The sequence below is a fragment of the Erythrolamprus reginae genome, chromosome 2 (assembly GCF_031021105.1).
Source record: "Erythrolamprus reginae isolate rEryReg1 chromosome 2, rEryReg1.hap1, whole genome shotgun sequence".
Lineage (NCBI taxonomy): Eukaryota > Metazoa > Chordata > Lepidosauria > Squamata > Dipsadidae > Erythrolamprus > Erythrolamprus reginae.
The window spans coordinates 279,462,799-279,477,971 of NC_091951.1; the positions used below are offsets into that span (position 1 = coordinate 279,462,799).

Below are 15,173 nucleotides of genomic sequence, written 5' to 3' on the forward strand. Positions count from 1 at the left end.
TTTTTTGTAATCATCGCAGTTGACCTTGTGCTTTTCTGAATCATTTTTTTGTTCTGATTTAAAAAATGTATATAGTTTTTCTGTAGCAGGTATAGTTTCCACGGAGTAGCATAATTATTATAAGTAGTTTTTGAATATATTAGATTTGCTTTGTATGCTTTGTTTCTATATTTATTCTGTGAGCCACCCAGAGTTTTCAGAGAAGGGTGGCATACAAATCTAATTAATAATAATAATAATAATAATAATAATAATAATAATAATAATAATGAAAACAGTAATTACCACATACATTGAAAATGTAGAAATAAACAAAAATATCAGAAACTTTATATGATAGAGCAAAACTAAACATATTTTTGGAATCAGTACATCAAACTCCATAAAACAGACATATTACCTTTGCTGATGATTTTTTTGTGTATTGACCAATGTCATCTACAAGCACCACGCAGTTTTACTGTCATATGGAAGTACTCAGACTTGATTCTAAAAAACCTGCTCCAACTGAATCAGTGGAATATCAGCCTCACGAGACACCGAGTCAGCTGAGACTGATCAAACCCAAGGCACTTATCAGAACAGCTAGACAAAATTCTTAAGCTCTTGGACTTTGCAAGTCCAAAGACTTTACCTGGAGAGCAGAGCAAACTCACTCAATAAGGTTCCTTGCCAAAAAAAAAAAGTGTTACTATCCTAATTAAAAATAGCTAGGGGCAGTTGTGAACCATATTCTTCTGTGGGAAATAATTATCTGATCTCTGTTGTGTCATTCCTGTGAATTCTGGTCATATAGACTTTGGAACTAGGCGACAAATTTGACTTGGGTATCTGAATTCTGAACCGGATTATGACCTCTGTATATTCCTGTTGGAAGCAAAAGTACAAAGATAAGCTTTCTTTCCCAAAGACTCTGTTTTGATGTACAGTGGTACCTGTACTTACGAATTTAATTCGTTCTGTGACCAGGTTCTTAAGTAGAAAGGTTTGTAAGAAGCAATTTTTCCCATAGGAATCAATGTAAAAGCAAACCACAGGGAGGTTGGAGGCCCTGATCCCTCCCAGGAGATTCCTAGAGATGCCCCACGGAGGCTTCGCTCCGCCTTTTCCGGCCCTGTTTGCTCCCCGGAGATTCATAGAGGCCCCACAGAGGCTTCTCCCTGCCTTTTCCGATTACAGTTTCGGAGGCTCGGCTTTGTAAGTGGAAAATGGTTCTTCAGAAGAGGCAAAAAAATCTTGAACACCTGATTCTTATCTAGAAAAGTTCATAAGTAGAGGCTTTCTTAGGTAGAGCCACCATTGTACACTCCTTTTCTTTCCTTGTCTGCTGTTCATTTACTCAGTCTTGGGTAAATCTATTCTCACCTAGCAACTGTGGGTGGGTATGAGTTTAAAAACTGAAACAGGATACTCGGTCTCATGCCCAGATCTCAATCCCAACTGAAAGGCATCCAAATAACTTGCTTCCATGTTAATCTTCTCTACAAACCTCTCTAAAAACCTGCCCTTTTAAAGAGATAATGGGTCAAAGAATTCACCACAGTTAAAATCCAATCATATCACTTCACAAGAGATGGATCTAAATATACAGATAGTTGAGCTAGTGTAGGTAATCTTCAGTTACTATCCATTCATTCAGTTGACATTTGAAGTTATAAAGGCACTAAATGAGACTTCCAGACAGCCCTCAAAGTTGCGGCCATCAGAGTCCTGCGGTCATGATTGCCATTAGCAACCTTCACTACTAACTGGACAGTCAATGGGGAAGCGGGCAGGTTGCAAATGACGAATACAGAACATTGAGCCTAACAACTGGAACTGCTTAGCTACTATTGTAATGGATGCATGCAACCAACCATCAGTGTACACATAATGACATTGTACTTTATGACTCTGTTGCTTAATGATGGAATTACTGGTTCCAACATAGAAATGGAGAGGTAGGAGCAATAAATGGATGTAGACATAGAAAACATAGAAGACTGATGGCAGAAAAAGACCTCATGATCCATCTAGTCTGCCCTTATACTATTTTTTATATTTTATCTTAGGATGGATATGTTTATCCCAGGCATGTTTAAATTCAACTACTCTCCTAAGGCATACTTAACTTGTCTTAAAGTTCCTAACCCTCATAGGGCCTTTACTCTGGCACACCTACCTCTCATTTGTCCTTGAAGGCCAATATAGGATCCCTACCCAGAAAGACAATTCCCGTGACTCTGGATATGCGTGAACTACAGAATGTGCATATTCAGCATTAATGCATTAAAAAAACAGGAGACAGAACCATTTTATGCCTCCCTGCAACTATTGGATACCAAGCCTATCACAACATAATGTTGTCAAGTTCGGCACAGCCACTCTTAAAATTAATCATATAACCCATGCCACAAACCAGTTTTATTATCTAGATTTTTGTTACAGTGTTTTAAATTATTTTTAATTTCCTGTGTTCCCCTACATCCATTTATTGCTCCTACCTCTCCATTTAGGACTTGTTTTTATATTTTAGCTATTTATAATTTTATTGCATTTTAAAATATTTTAGTGTACTCCATTCCCCTCAAGCTGGCCTTCAACCTTGATAAAGGTGATTTGATTTGTTAACCCAGTGCTGTGGTCAATTACAGGTATTCCTTGACCTATGACTGTAATTGCCAGTCATAGGGGGGTTAGGGGGGTGGGAGTGAAGGAGGGAGGGAAAATGAATGAAAATGAATGAGAATGAATCATAGGAATTGAGTCCTAAATACCCCCAGGGAGTCATTGTAACATTGACTGGTCAGTAAGACACTTTATCCACTTACCATTCGTAATAAGTTTCAACTTCTCCCAGATAACCAAGCCATTTGAGCTTCAATCCTGCACAAAGAATCTGCTTCAGATTCACAGGCAGAGTCCAACTTGGAATAAAGGCACCACATTTTTTTGCGCAGGATCATAAGACAGACATAGCTTTAGAGGAGGAAAACAAGGGGGGGAAATCTCCCTCTGCCTCCCAGCATCCATCCATTATTCACCTGGCTAGCTTCCTTGCAGCAAAAAGCAAACAGCTGGTCAGCGTCAACACATTATCGCAGCTCTGCTCTGTTGCACCCACCAGTGGCCAATTGAGCTGAGCAGCTGCCGCCACCAGGGAACACTAGAACCTTCGCTGCCCAGCAGCTGATTGGTGATTGGATTGGCCTCCCAGAATACTGCCAATCAGCTGTTCTAGGTGACTGGGGTCACTGCCACCTATCACCATTCAACAGGATCTGGCAGTGGTGATAGCAATCTCTGATGTTTAGAACAGCTGACAGGCAGTATTCCGGAAGGCTGATCCAACCGCCAATCAGCTGTTCTAGGCTATGGGGGTCACTGCCACCTATCACCATTCAACAAAATCTGACGGCGGTGATAGCAATCTCTGACGTTTAGAACAGCTGACAGGCAGTATTCCGGGAGGCTGATCCAACCACCAATCAGCTGCTTGGCAAAGAGGCTCCAACATTCTTGTCGGCAGCAGTTTGCCGCCCCCGCCCCAACCCCCCATCACAATATTTGCTCTATAAGACGCACAGACATTTCCGTCCATTTTTGGGGAGGGGGGAGTACATCTTATAATGCGAAAAATAGAATGATTTCACCACTCTTATATCATGACATATAACTGCATTATGATCCACACACTGGAACCCACATTGTGATGGTTGAAAATTTCGGGCCCGTCTGCCAAAGCAAAGTAACGACAGACTTTTGTCTGCTTCTTTGCTTGCTTACTACGATGATATGTTATTCCACCCAGAAAAATATACTGCAAGTCAAAACTTCAGAATTTAATACATGGTGAATTTGTGCTTTATTACCTCCAATTGTGTGTTGCTCAAAATAATGGCCTACAGCAAGAGTGTCATGGCTGTGACTTTTAATTAGAGTAACAGGAGATAAAGAGACTGGAAATACCAGTTATTATACGCTGTTTTGGAAAAAAAGGAAACAGGTTATGTGGCTATAGCTAAAAGGGAAAAGGCAGCACTATGTTAACTGAGCCAAGTCGACAATTATGGTTTGTTGTTCACATAAATCCAGTAATCCAGAACCAGAAAGTTTTGGTATTAAATTCCACGGGTGGCCTGCTATTGGAAGGAAATGAGTTTTTTCCCCCCTAACCTTTTGTTCCAGATATTGATAGCTGTAATAATTGTTACAAAGATTATTATATCACAGGGTAGATAATCACAAATGTTACAACTTGCAGTCATAAGCTTTGAAGATGAAAAGTTGCTTTTCTGTTACTGCAGAACGCTGAGATTGTTCAACTCTTTCAAAGATAGCTACCGAAGTTATGTTCAAAGCATCGAGACTTACATAAAGTGTGCCCTCTTGTGGTGGAATTATTAGCAAAACATTGTTACTTGATGTATCTCAATGCAGGCATGTTGTTTGAAGATTAGAAACATTCTGAATATGCTTAAAATTATCACGCATTTCCATGATATATTTTATTATGCCATCCGACAAGTTCTTCATATCTGAAAGTATAGCAAGCATTAAACAAATTTAATGTTTTGAGCAAAATTCAGAATGGGAGACCTGTGACCCCACCACCACAACTCATCTGTGTAACATCTAATATTCCTCAACACTGACTCCACGAATGAACTGTAAACTAATAAAACCTACAAATTCCAAATCAATAGTCGAAAAAATTAGGGGGGCGGGGCAGGACTCTGTATGAGATAAACCTGCCAATAATTATTCATTTTGCACTGTAATATGATTTGCTTTTCATGTGTGGGAAACTTGAATTAGTTAGTAAACATGGATATATGTTAATATATGAATCCAATCTTGTACATGTATACATTATTGGATATCATTTACATTGGTCACTTAAAGAATATATGGAAAGTGTTGTGATGGCATCTGTACTATGAAGTATTAATGTTTCATTAAATAAATTACAATTGTGTTATTAAAAATTGGAGTGGAAACATCAGTCAATAAAAGAATATACAACTGAAGGTGATTTGTTAAGGTCAGTAATTCTGTTTTAGCTTTTTTCCTCTCTTCATCTATCTTTATATTATGAGTTCAAGAGTTACAAAAATGGTTTAAAGACAGAATCCTCCTTTTTCCCTCTAAACCAAACTAAAACAGCACAAATCACATAGTTTATGTCATATCTAACAGTCTGTGTGTAATTGGGGACTCTCCTAGCAACCAGGGGTGTCTCTAAAACAGTGAAGTAGAATGTTTCTTTCCCTCAAGTCCTGAGTACAATAGTAAGTATAGAAATGTAGTTCTAGTATACGGCTTCATACTTTAATCCTCATAACGTGTTTTAAAGAGAAGATTAATAGTTGATCTGAAAAAACCGAGATATATCCAGATAGGGTTAGATGGACAAACAATTTGATCTAAAGCAAGTAGTTTTGGTTTCCACACTGTCAGAAGCTTCCAGCTAAATTCATATAAAAGGTCGGCTAGGAAATCTATTACTGGACTCAGGAATATTTTTTTAGAGCAAAAAATGCAGCTTGAGACCTCAGGACTAAATATGATCTCCCAAAATATACTACCATAGAGTAATCTTTAATGTTGCATGAAAGAAAAACAAATGATTGGTGTTTATCACAGTAATAGTTAAAACTCAATGCAATAATAAAATATAACTTAGTTAAAATAAGAAATCCAGCAAAAATCCAGATAGGCTGATTTGAAAAAATGTAAAAATGTTCAAATCTGTGAATGAATCTTCTATTGCAATATTGTTTCAGATAATACTTCATTTCCAGAAAGAGTATCCTAAATGCAAATTATTTGGACTGGGAGAGGGAAGCAGAATAAGATAGTCTCAGCTTTAATGCTGTAGTCTGAATTTCTTTATCAGGATAAAATGACTCTAAACTGTTGCTCACAAAGAAGTTTAATTTATTTATTACCTGTGCACAAGAGAAATAACTACCAATAAAAACCCAAAAGATATACAGTATTTTTACATGGTGGTTAAAAGTAATTAGAGTATCACATGACAGGGTCAGTGAAAATATGCTTCAATTACAAATCATAATGCAAGTTAGAATCTCAAGGGGATAAAGTTGAGAAGCTTTAGCCAAAAGCAGTCTCAGATCAAATATGCTCCTCCAATCCGCACAAAGATGAAGGTAAGTAATTACAATCAATCCTTGCGAATATTGAGACAATGTTACAATATAATTATGTACATTTATCAAGATCAGAACAGCAATCTCAGTATTTTAAAAGACTCTGCCAAAGCACTTTTATCAAGAGATGCTTGCTAAAGATGCTGTAAGATTCTATTTCATTGGAGATCATTTATTCTGGGCTCTGAGATATTTTATATTATTGCAATGAAAAAAATCTGCTTGGAAAAAAAACCCCTTTTTCCAAATGTATATACTTTGTAGAGATAAAAGAGCAAGAATAATAGCTAAATCAAGTGGTATAAATCTTGCAGCATTTTGCTAGTAAGAGAGACATGCCAAGTCACAATAAGCAATATGTACCCACAAATCATAGCTTCAATTAGTTTCCTCTTTAATTTGTATTCTACATAAATTACTATCAAAGGCTAATGCTTAAAGAAGCAACTAAATTGGACAGTTGAAGGTCAGATAAAACCTGGTCACTCAACTGTGGAAACGGATTTCTTTAAAAAAAATCACAATAAATGCAAAACGAAGAAGTGTTTGATGCATGCAACAACCAAGTGAAAAGCATTGATTCCCACTGTTCGAAGAAAACTACTGCACTCCACCTTAAATGCATCAGACTGGGCTTAGTTAGAACAAGACAATTCCCAAGAGTCAGAATGAAATAAAGCTGGTAATTTTAAAGATTTAAGAGCTGTTATCAAAAATAAATTACATTTATCAAGTTTCAGAAACGTTGCTATGATGGCTGGGAACCCAGTAGCCTTTCAATGGCTGCATTGATGTCACCTCCTGTTGCTATTAGAGCTTGTAAGTTGGCTTCACGGTTCAAGAAGCCCATTGCGCTGAGCTGCTCCAGTTGCTGCTGAAATCTGACTTCAGGATTTTGTAGTTGCTAAGTAGAAATAAATAAAAACATTTTTTTAAAAATTATACTTTTTCATTCATCCACTTTGGAGGGGAACATGAATCAGAAACTTAATTTTAATCACTCTTTTATAGTCAAATATCCTATTGTTTCCCAAAACATTGCAATGATGTGAAGCAGAATGCAGTAATACAGATGTAAAAACTTACAGATTCAAACGATTTCTATCCCAAGAACTTATGTAGTAACAACATAATAAATGTATAATAAGAATTTGCACAAAAAGCTCATAAAGAACTTGCAGAGCTGATTTTAAAAAAATCTGCCAGATTCCATCCAAGAAGGGATAAATTACAGCTGGAATATAAAGATACCAACTATTACTTTGTTTCAGTGACTAGGAGGTAAAACAGCCACCTCATCCAAGGATAAATATTAATTTAGAAAATATTTAAAGTCTCTGAAGTCATATATGATGGCTTGGTTGAACATTTAAACCAAATCTGGAGCAATGGGCCTGTATGCACCTCAATGACTTGGGAATCAAAACCGTACCACCATTGCTTTGAACTATTTATACCAACCGTTTCTACTGGCTAAGATCTCTACTTCTCTAGTTTCTTCCTAAATCAGAGGCTGGTCAACTCTTTTACCTGAGCATTTGCTCCAGCAAGGGCCTGTAACATCTGCTGAACAAACTGCTGATGTCCAGTTTCACCTGTTCCTGAAGCTGGGTTTGTATTTTCATTTGCAACTGAAGTGGGCACTGTTGTTGCGGTAGGAATAGCAGTATTTCCTAATCCAGCACTTCCTAAACCAGAATTTCCTAGTCCAGCTATACCAGTATTAAATCTGCATGAAAAGAAACATAGAAATAAATTATTCATACAGTGAACAGAAAATGCAAATAGCCAATATATTCCATACAGACATGAAAATGTAAGGGAAAAATCACAAATTGCACAAATAGAATTGTTGCCGAAACTTACCCAGGTATAAGGCCTGGAGCTTCTGTCGCTAGAGTCTGTAAACCTTGCTGAATCTGTAGCAAAGCTTGCATTGCTCTAGGATTTGACATTGCAGATAAAGTATCAGGGTTCTGCATCTAAGAGAATGAAGAAATGTTCATTTGAGAATGATTGAGAACAGCTCCCTTCAAAACTGTAAATAGGCAGCCAACTTTGTTGTTTTCTTTTTGAGGAAGAAAGCGGAGGTGGCAAACCTTCAATTCCTATGAAAGCGAACCTATGGCACACGAGCCATTGCCCTAGCTCAGCTCCAGCATGGATGTGCATGCCAGCCAGCTGATTTTCGGCTTGAGTGGAGGCTCTAGGACAGTGTTTCTCAACCTTGGCCGTTTGAAGATGTGCGGACTTCAACTCCCAGAATTCCTCAGCCAGCGTTGCTGGCTGGGGAATTCTGGGAGTTGAAGTCCACACATCTTCAAACAGCCAAGGTTGAGAAACACTGCTCTAGGAGAACATTGTTGGTATCCAAAGGGCCTCCGGGAGAGTGGTGGAGGCCATTTTTGCCCTCCCCAGGCTCCAAGAAAGCCTCTGGAGCCTGTGGAGAGCAAAAGAATGGGCCTACCAGGCCCACTGGAAGTCAGGAAAAAGGGGAGCGGAGGGATTGTCTGTGCATGCGCAGAGGGGTGGGACAATAGGGGTGTGCGTGTGTGCACGCATGTGCAGGGGAGCAGGGGAAATTGAATTATTGGTGTGGGCACTTGTGTGTGTGTGCAATAGCACACCCACACCAGCTTTTGGCACCTCAGGAAAAAAAGGTTCATCATCATTTTTCTATAATTTCTCCAGTTTTCCAAGCTCAAAATCCTAATGAAGAATTGAGCTTTCAATAATGCAAGCAAATGCTATTTATCTCATGCCATGAAGGGAGGAGAAGTGCATGGTGTAGACTTCCAGGGAAGAAATGGCAGAACGAAGACAGCTCTCCAAAAAGCAGAGCCAATGTAGTATGTTTCGATGTGTGAATGGTAATGGATGATTTTAACTCTATTATCGTTTAACTTTTAATTATATTAATTGGATTTTTAAGTTATGTATACTGTATATTGTTTTTCGACGTGTTGTGAAATGCCCCGAATCCTCGGAGGGGCGGCATACAAATCCAATTAATTAATTAAAAAATTAAAATAAATAACTGCAGCAGAATGAAGGCCCGAAGAATGAAGACCAATAATCAAGATCACCCAGAAGGCTTCAGGTAGCTGCTCCCAGGGAGAAGAGCCATCTCAGGCTGGTTTAAAGCTCTGGTAGGCAAGGGAAGAGACATCTTGCTCAAACTGTGGTTAGTGCATTCAAAAGGACACTGGGTTTACATACAAGCAATCCCCAGATTAAGAACAAGTTGAATTCCTAACTCTGTCTTTAATTTGAATTTGTATGTAAGTTGGAACTGGTAGTTACATATTGCTTATTATTAAAAATGGCAGATGACATTTTCCTTCCTTGAGCAGACAAACAGCTGAAACTGCACAAAGGTTTTATTTACCTCTGAAAACAAGCTGCATATTAAAAATATGAGGCTTCAGCAGCTTTCCAGCTCAAAGACAGACATTGGCACTTGCCACTTTCAATAACAGGTAGCCTGTTCATAAGTACTGGTTGTCCACAAATTGGCCATTCTTAACCTGGAGATTGCCTGTACAGTGATACCTTGTCTTACGAACTTAATTGGTTCTAGGACAAGGTTTGTAAGGTGAAAAGTTGGTAAGACGAAACAATGTTTCCCATAGGAATCAATGGAAAAGCGATTAATGCATGCAAGCCCAAAATTCACCCCTTTTGCCAGCCGAAGCACCCGTTTTTATGCTGATGGGATTCTCCTGAGGTTCCCCTCCATGGGAACCCACCTCCGGACTTCCGCGTTTTTGCAATGCTGCACGGGAATCCCAGCATCACAAAAACAGGCGCTTCGCTGGCAACGGAAGTCCGGAGGTGGGGTTTCCCAGCGAGGGAAGCCAGCGAAGCCCCCTTTTTTGCGATGCTGGGATTCCCCTGCAGCATCACAAAAACGCGAAGTCCGGAGGTGGGGTTTCCCATGGAGGGGAACCTAGGGGAATCGCACCAGCGTGAAAACGGGGGCTTCACTGGCAAAGGAAGTCCGGAGGTGGGACATCCCAGCAGCAGCAGATTCGTAAGGTGAAAATAGTTTGGAAGAAGAGGCAAAGAAATCTTAAATCCCGGGTTCATATCTCAAAAGTTTCGTATGACGAGGGGTTCATAAGACGAGTTATCACTGTACTTCCTTTTCTAATCACTTGCTTATCAATTGTGTCTCTCAGGACTAGGTGCATTTCCTTCAATACTTTCTAAATAAATTTTGAATACAATTTTAAGAACTTACACTTATTTGGCAATATGCATAAGGAGGAGAAATAAATACAGTGATCCCCCGTTCGTTGCGAGGGTTCCGTTCCAGGACCCCCCGCAACGAGCGGGTTTTCGCGAAGTAGCGCTGCGGAAGTAAAAACACCATCTGCGCATGTGCAGATGGTGTTTTAAACTTCCGCAGCGCTAGCGAGGAGCCGAAGATTGGGGGGCGGCGCAGCTCTTTTAAAACATCGCCGCCGACATGGGGGGGCTCGTTAGCACCCCCCCGAACCCCCAACCCGGGTTTGGGGGGGTGCTAGCAAGCCCCCCATGTCGGCGGCGATGTTTTAAAAGAGCCGCGCCGCCCCCAATCTTCGGCTCCTCAGCGGCGAGCGAGCGAAGCCAAGCCGGCAGCAATGTCGCCGCCGCTGCAGCCAACGCGCGCTACGATCTTCCGGGCCAGCCAGGCTCAGCGGATCAAGCCCGGCTCCTCTCGGCCCAGCATCCCGGGCCAAGCGGCTGCCTTCCGTCACTGAGCCTGGCTGGCCCGGAAGATCGTAGCGCGCGTTGGCTGCAGCGGCGGCGACATTGCTGCCGGCTTGGCTTCGCTCGCCGCTGCAGCCAATGCGCGCTACGATCTTCCGGGCCAGCCAGGCTCAGTCATGGAAGGCAGCCGCTTGGCCCGGGATGCTGGGCCGAGAGGAGCCGGGCTTGATCCGCTGAGCCTGGCTGGCCCGGAAGATCGTAGCGCGCGTTGGCTGCAGCGGCGAGCGAAGCCAAGCCGGCAGCAATGTCGCCGCCGCTGCAGCCAACGCGCGCTACGATCTTCCGGGCCAGCCAGGCTCAGCGGATCAAGCCCGGCTCCTCTCGGCCCAGCATCCCGGGCCAAGCGGCTGCCTTCCGTCACTGAGCCTGGCTGGCCCGGAAGATCATAGCGCGCGTTGGCTGCAGCGGCGGCGACATTGCTGCCGGCTTGGCTTCGCTCGCCGCTGCAGCCAACGCGCGCTACGATCTTCCGGGCCAGCCAGGCTCAGTCACGGAAGGCAGCTGCTTGGCCCGGGATGCTGGGCCGAAAGGAGCCGGGCTTGAAGATCGCAGCGCGCGTTGGCTGCGGTGGCGAGGGCTTGCGATGGAGGGTTGAGGAAGCGGCCATGGGAGCGCGAGCTGCCTCAGGGAGGAGGATCGGGCGGGACCAGGTGGGGGCTGGAATTTCTCCGCCAGGGCGAAGGGCGGGCGAGCGGCGAAGGGCGGGCGAGCGGGTGCTGGGGAGGGCTTCTCGCCCTCCCGCCAGCAAGAGGGGGAGCGAACGGCGTGGGCAGGCGAAGGGCGGGCGAGCGGCAGCGAGGAGTTTGCGTGGGCAGTGGGGAAACTCCTCGCTGATGCCAGCAAGAGGGGGAAGACCCAGGGAAGCCGCCCAGCAGCTGATCTCCCGGTTGCCATCTACGCATGCGTGCCCATAGAAAAAAAGGGCACGCATGCGTAGATGGTATTTTGACTTCCGGGTTGAAAACTCGCAAATTACCCTGTTCGCAATGGTCGGGGACGCAATAACCGGGGGATCACTGTATTTCATTATGCAGTTTGTACCACTAAAGTGCAATAAAATTCTTCAAAAATGGGCAAGCTTCTAGGAGCTTGAGGACAACATTGGATGGAGCAATAATTTAAGGAGAGGTAAACTTTCTTACCTTTAGGGAAATACTTTTTAAAGCTATAGGTAAGCCTATCATTGGACTCACATTACAGTCTTCATGCACTTTGTGGCTGAAACTAGTGAAAACTATTTACAAGAATTTTCAGCAGTGCAGCTCAGAAGACTTTCTAAAGGACTCACAAAGAATACACAAGACACCTATTTCTGTACAATAGCGATGTTCAAAAAGATGAATTATCCCTTTTCTTAAATACCAGAGGTGATCAGATTGTAGATCAATGATCTGTGAAAAGTTTCATCTAGAGTAACATTTTTAATATGACTATTATATGCGGTGCTAAGGTCTTCTTTTAACTTACTTGTTGAAGGAAAGTTGGAATTTGTTGTCTCATTTGTTCTTGAAGCTGTGGATTCCCAGCAAACAAAGGGTTGTTCAGCATCATCTATACAGATAAACAGACATTTTATCATAAAATACTGAAATAAAATAAAACAATATAATTAATATAATAAAAAACAAAACCCAACCCAGCCCTCAGGTAAAGTTCCATTTAACAAACATATGCTGAAGCCATACAAACTTTCATGTATGTTGAACTCTCTCTTTACCTGGCAAAGCAAGAGGCACACACACATTCAGGTCATGTGATTGCAACTTAAAGGGTTTTTACTGGAAACCAACATTAACTTCTGATTTCCTGTGAAAAGGCCCATTGTAGACAATGGACTTGCTTAACAACCATGGTGTTTCTTAATAACTGCAGTGATCCATTTAATGACCACCACAAAATGGGATGTAAAATACCGGAATATGTTTTCAGTCTGTAGAATATAAGATGATTCAGCACAGGAATCACTCAGAGAAAGGAAAGAGGGAGAAAGAGGAAGTAGAAAGGTGAGGAAGGGAGAAGAGAAGGAGTGGAGGGAAGTAGGAAGGGGGAGAGAAGGAGTAAGGAGGTAGAGGGAGGAGATGGAGATAGAGGGAGGGGAGTATAAAGAAATGAAGAAAAACAGACTGAAAAATAATAGCATAAATAGGTGCAAAATAGGACATTGAATTATGACCAATTGGATAAAAATGTATAACCATGCTTATTACTAATATATTTTAAGGCATATGCATTAATATACACTGCTCAAAAAAATAAAGGGAACACTTAAACAACACAATATAACTCCAAGTAAATCAAACTTCTGTGAAATCAAACTGCCCACTTAGGAAGAAACACTGATTGACAATCAATTTCACATGCTGTTGTGCACATTCAACTTTGTACAGAACAAAGTATTCAATGAGAATATTTCATTCATTAAGATCTAGGATGTGTTATTTGAGTGTTCCCTTTACTTTTTTGAGCAGTATATGTATGGAAATTTTGTGGAGGAATTTTTTAAAAAAAATTACAAAAAAACGGGATGTAAAATAAGGTGCAGTCATGTGTGACCCACTTAATGACTAGCACAACTTATATTCCAGATTAATTACAACAGTAAATCAAGGATTATTAAGCAAAACAATATTTATACATATTATAGACAATAGCTGGGTTTATCATGGTAAATGATTTGCAATGTGTAAATCCAGTGTGTAGTTTGTAAACTATGGTTAATTGGTCAGGATTCTATATATTCAAACAATAATTAAAATAAATCACAGTTCAGCAGACTGAAAGATTCAAACAACTGGATGGAATAAGGCTTCTATATTATTACTTAAATCAGCGGTCCCCAAACTACGGCCCGCGGGCCGGATGCGGCCCGCTGAGGTCATTTACCCGGCCCGTGGCAGCGCACGAGATTTTACCATCTATAATATACTAAGTTCCGAATGTCATCTCCACTCTGCTGCCGAGCGTCTGGCGGTGGCAAGGAAGAGGAAAGCCAGGAGGGCGGGGAGGAAAGCACCCTATGGCAGAGCAGCAACAGTTCCTCTGAGAAAGAAATTGGCCAATTGCTTTCCTCCCCGCCCCCTGGCTTTCCTCCTCCTCCTCCTCCAGACGCTCAGCTGCAGACCGTCTTTGTCCCTCCAGTGCCGCTTTTTTGCTTTTTTTTTTTTTGCACCGGTGAGGTTTGCGCGCGCTTGGGCACTTTTGGCGTGTGGGGGGTCTGCTGCGGAGAGGGAGAGAGAGAGAGAGAGAGAAAGAGGGAGACATAGAAAGGGAGTGTGAGAGAGAAATAACGCAAGAAAGAGAGGGAGAGAGAGAGCGGGAGAGTGCTGCTTTTTTGCTTCTTCGCTGCCCGCGGGGAGCCTGGAAGCCCTGCAAGAGCGTCTGGAGGGGGCAGTAAACAAGACCGGGTCTTGGTCCCTTGAGCCCGCCACCGCCGGTCTTGTTTACTGCCCCCTCCAGACGCTCTTGCAGGGCTTCCAGGCTCCCCGCGGGCAGCGAAGAAGCAAAAAAGCAGCACTCTCCCGCTCTCTCTCTCCCTCACCGGTGCAAAAAAAAACGAACGGAGGCGGCGGCGGCGAGCTCAAGGAACCAAGAGCCGGTCTTTCTCCGCGCTGAATTGTTGCAGCTTCTGAGGCCGCCTCCGCCTCCAGGCGAAGGGATCTCCTCGGTGGGCGGCCTCGGTCCGAAAAGGACCGGCTGTTGGCCCCTTGGCGGAGGCAGCGGCGGCCTCAGAGGCTGCAACAATTGCCTCTGAGGCCGCCTCTGCCTCCGCCAAGGGACCAACAGCCGGTCTTTCTCGGTGCTGAATTGTTGCAGCCTCTGAGGCCGCCTCTGCCTCCGCCAAGGGACCAACAGCCGTCCTTTTCGGACCGAGGCCGCCCACCGAGGAGATCCCTTCGCCTGGAGGCGGATGCGGCCTCAGAAGCTGCAACAATTCAGCGCGGAGAAAGACCGGCTCTTGGTTCCTTGAGCTCGCCGCCGCCGCCTCCGTTCGGGCGAAGGGATCTCCTTGGTGGGCGGCGGCGGCTGCAGCTTCAAGGGACCAACACCCGGTCCTCGTTGAGCTGAGCTGAGCTTCCTTTGGCTTCCTTCGAGGCGGCAGGTGAGCTTTGCAGCTTTGCATCGAAGGAAGCCAAAGGAAGCTCAGCTTGGGGGCGGGCCTGAAGCAGCCACCGCCGCCTACTCCGTCCCGGGCTTCGGCTGCACTGGGCAGCTCTGGCGGGCGCGGGGCAGCAGGGCAAGCCGCGAAGGTGGCGCCGCCAAATGTGG

At 43.2% G+C, this 15,173-nt stretch overlaps 1 protein-coding gene across 1 annotated transcript in view; it reads right to left on the reverse strand.

Moving 5' to 3' along the window:
• Positions 1–3,820: 3,820 nt before the first annotated feature.
• UBQLN1 (ubiquilin 1) overlaps positions 3,821–15,173 on the reverse strand; it is a 54,226-nt gene continuing 42,873 nt past the window's right edge. The window contains exons 8-12 of the mRNA XM_070742729.1: positions 12,375–12,458; positions 8,019–8,134; positions 7,683–7,881; positions 6,877–7,056; positions 3,821–4,517 (exon numbers count right to left, since the gene is read on the reverse strand). Of these exons, the coding sequence (XP_070598830.1) occupies positions 6,901–7,056; positions 7,683–7,881; positions 8,019–8,134; positions 12,375–12,458 (555 nt within the window). The 3' untranslated portion in view covers positions 3,821–4,517; positions 6,877–6,900. The remainder of the gene's footprint in view (positions 4,518–6,876; positions 7,057–7,682; positions 7,882–8,018; positions 8,135–12,374; positions 12,459–15,173) is intronic.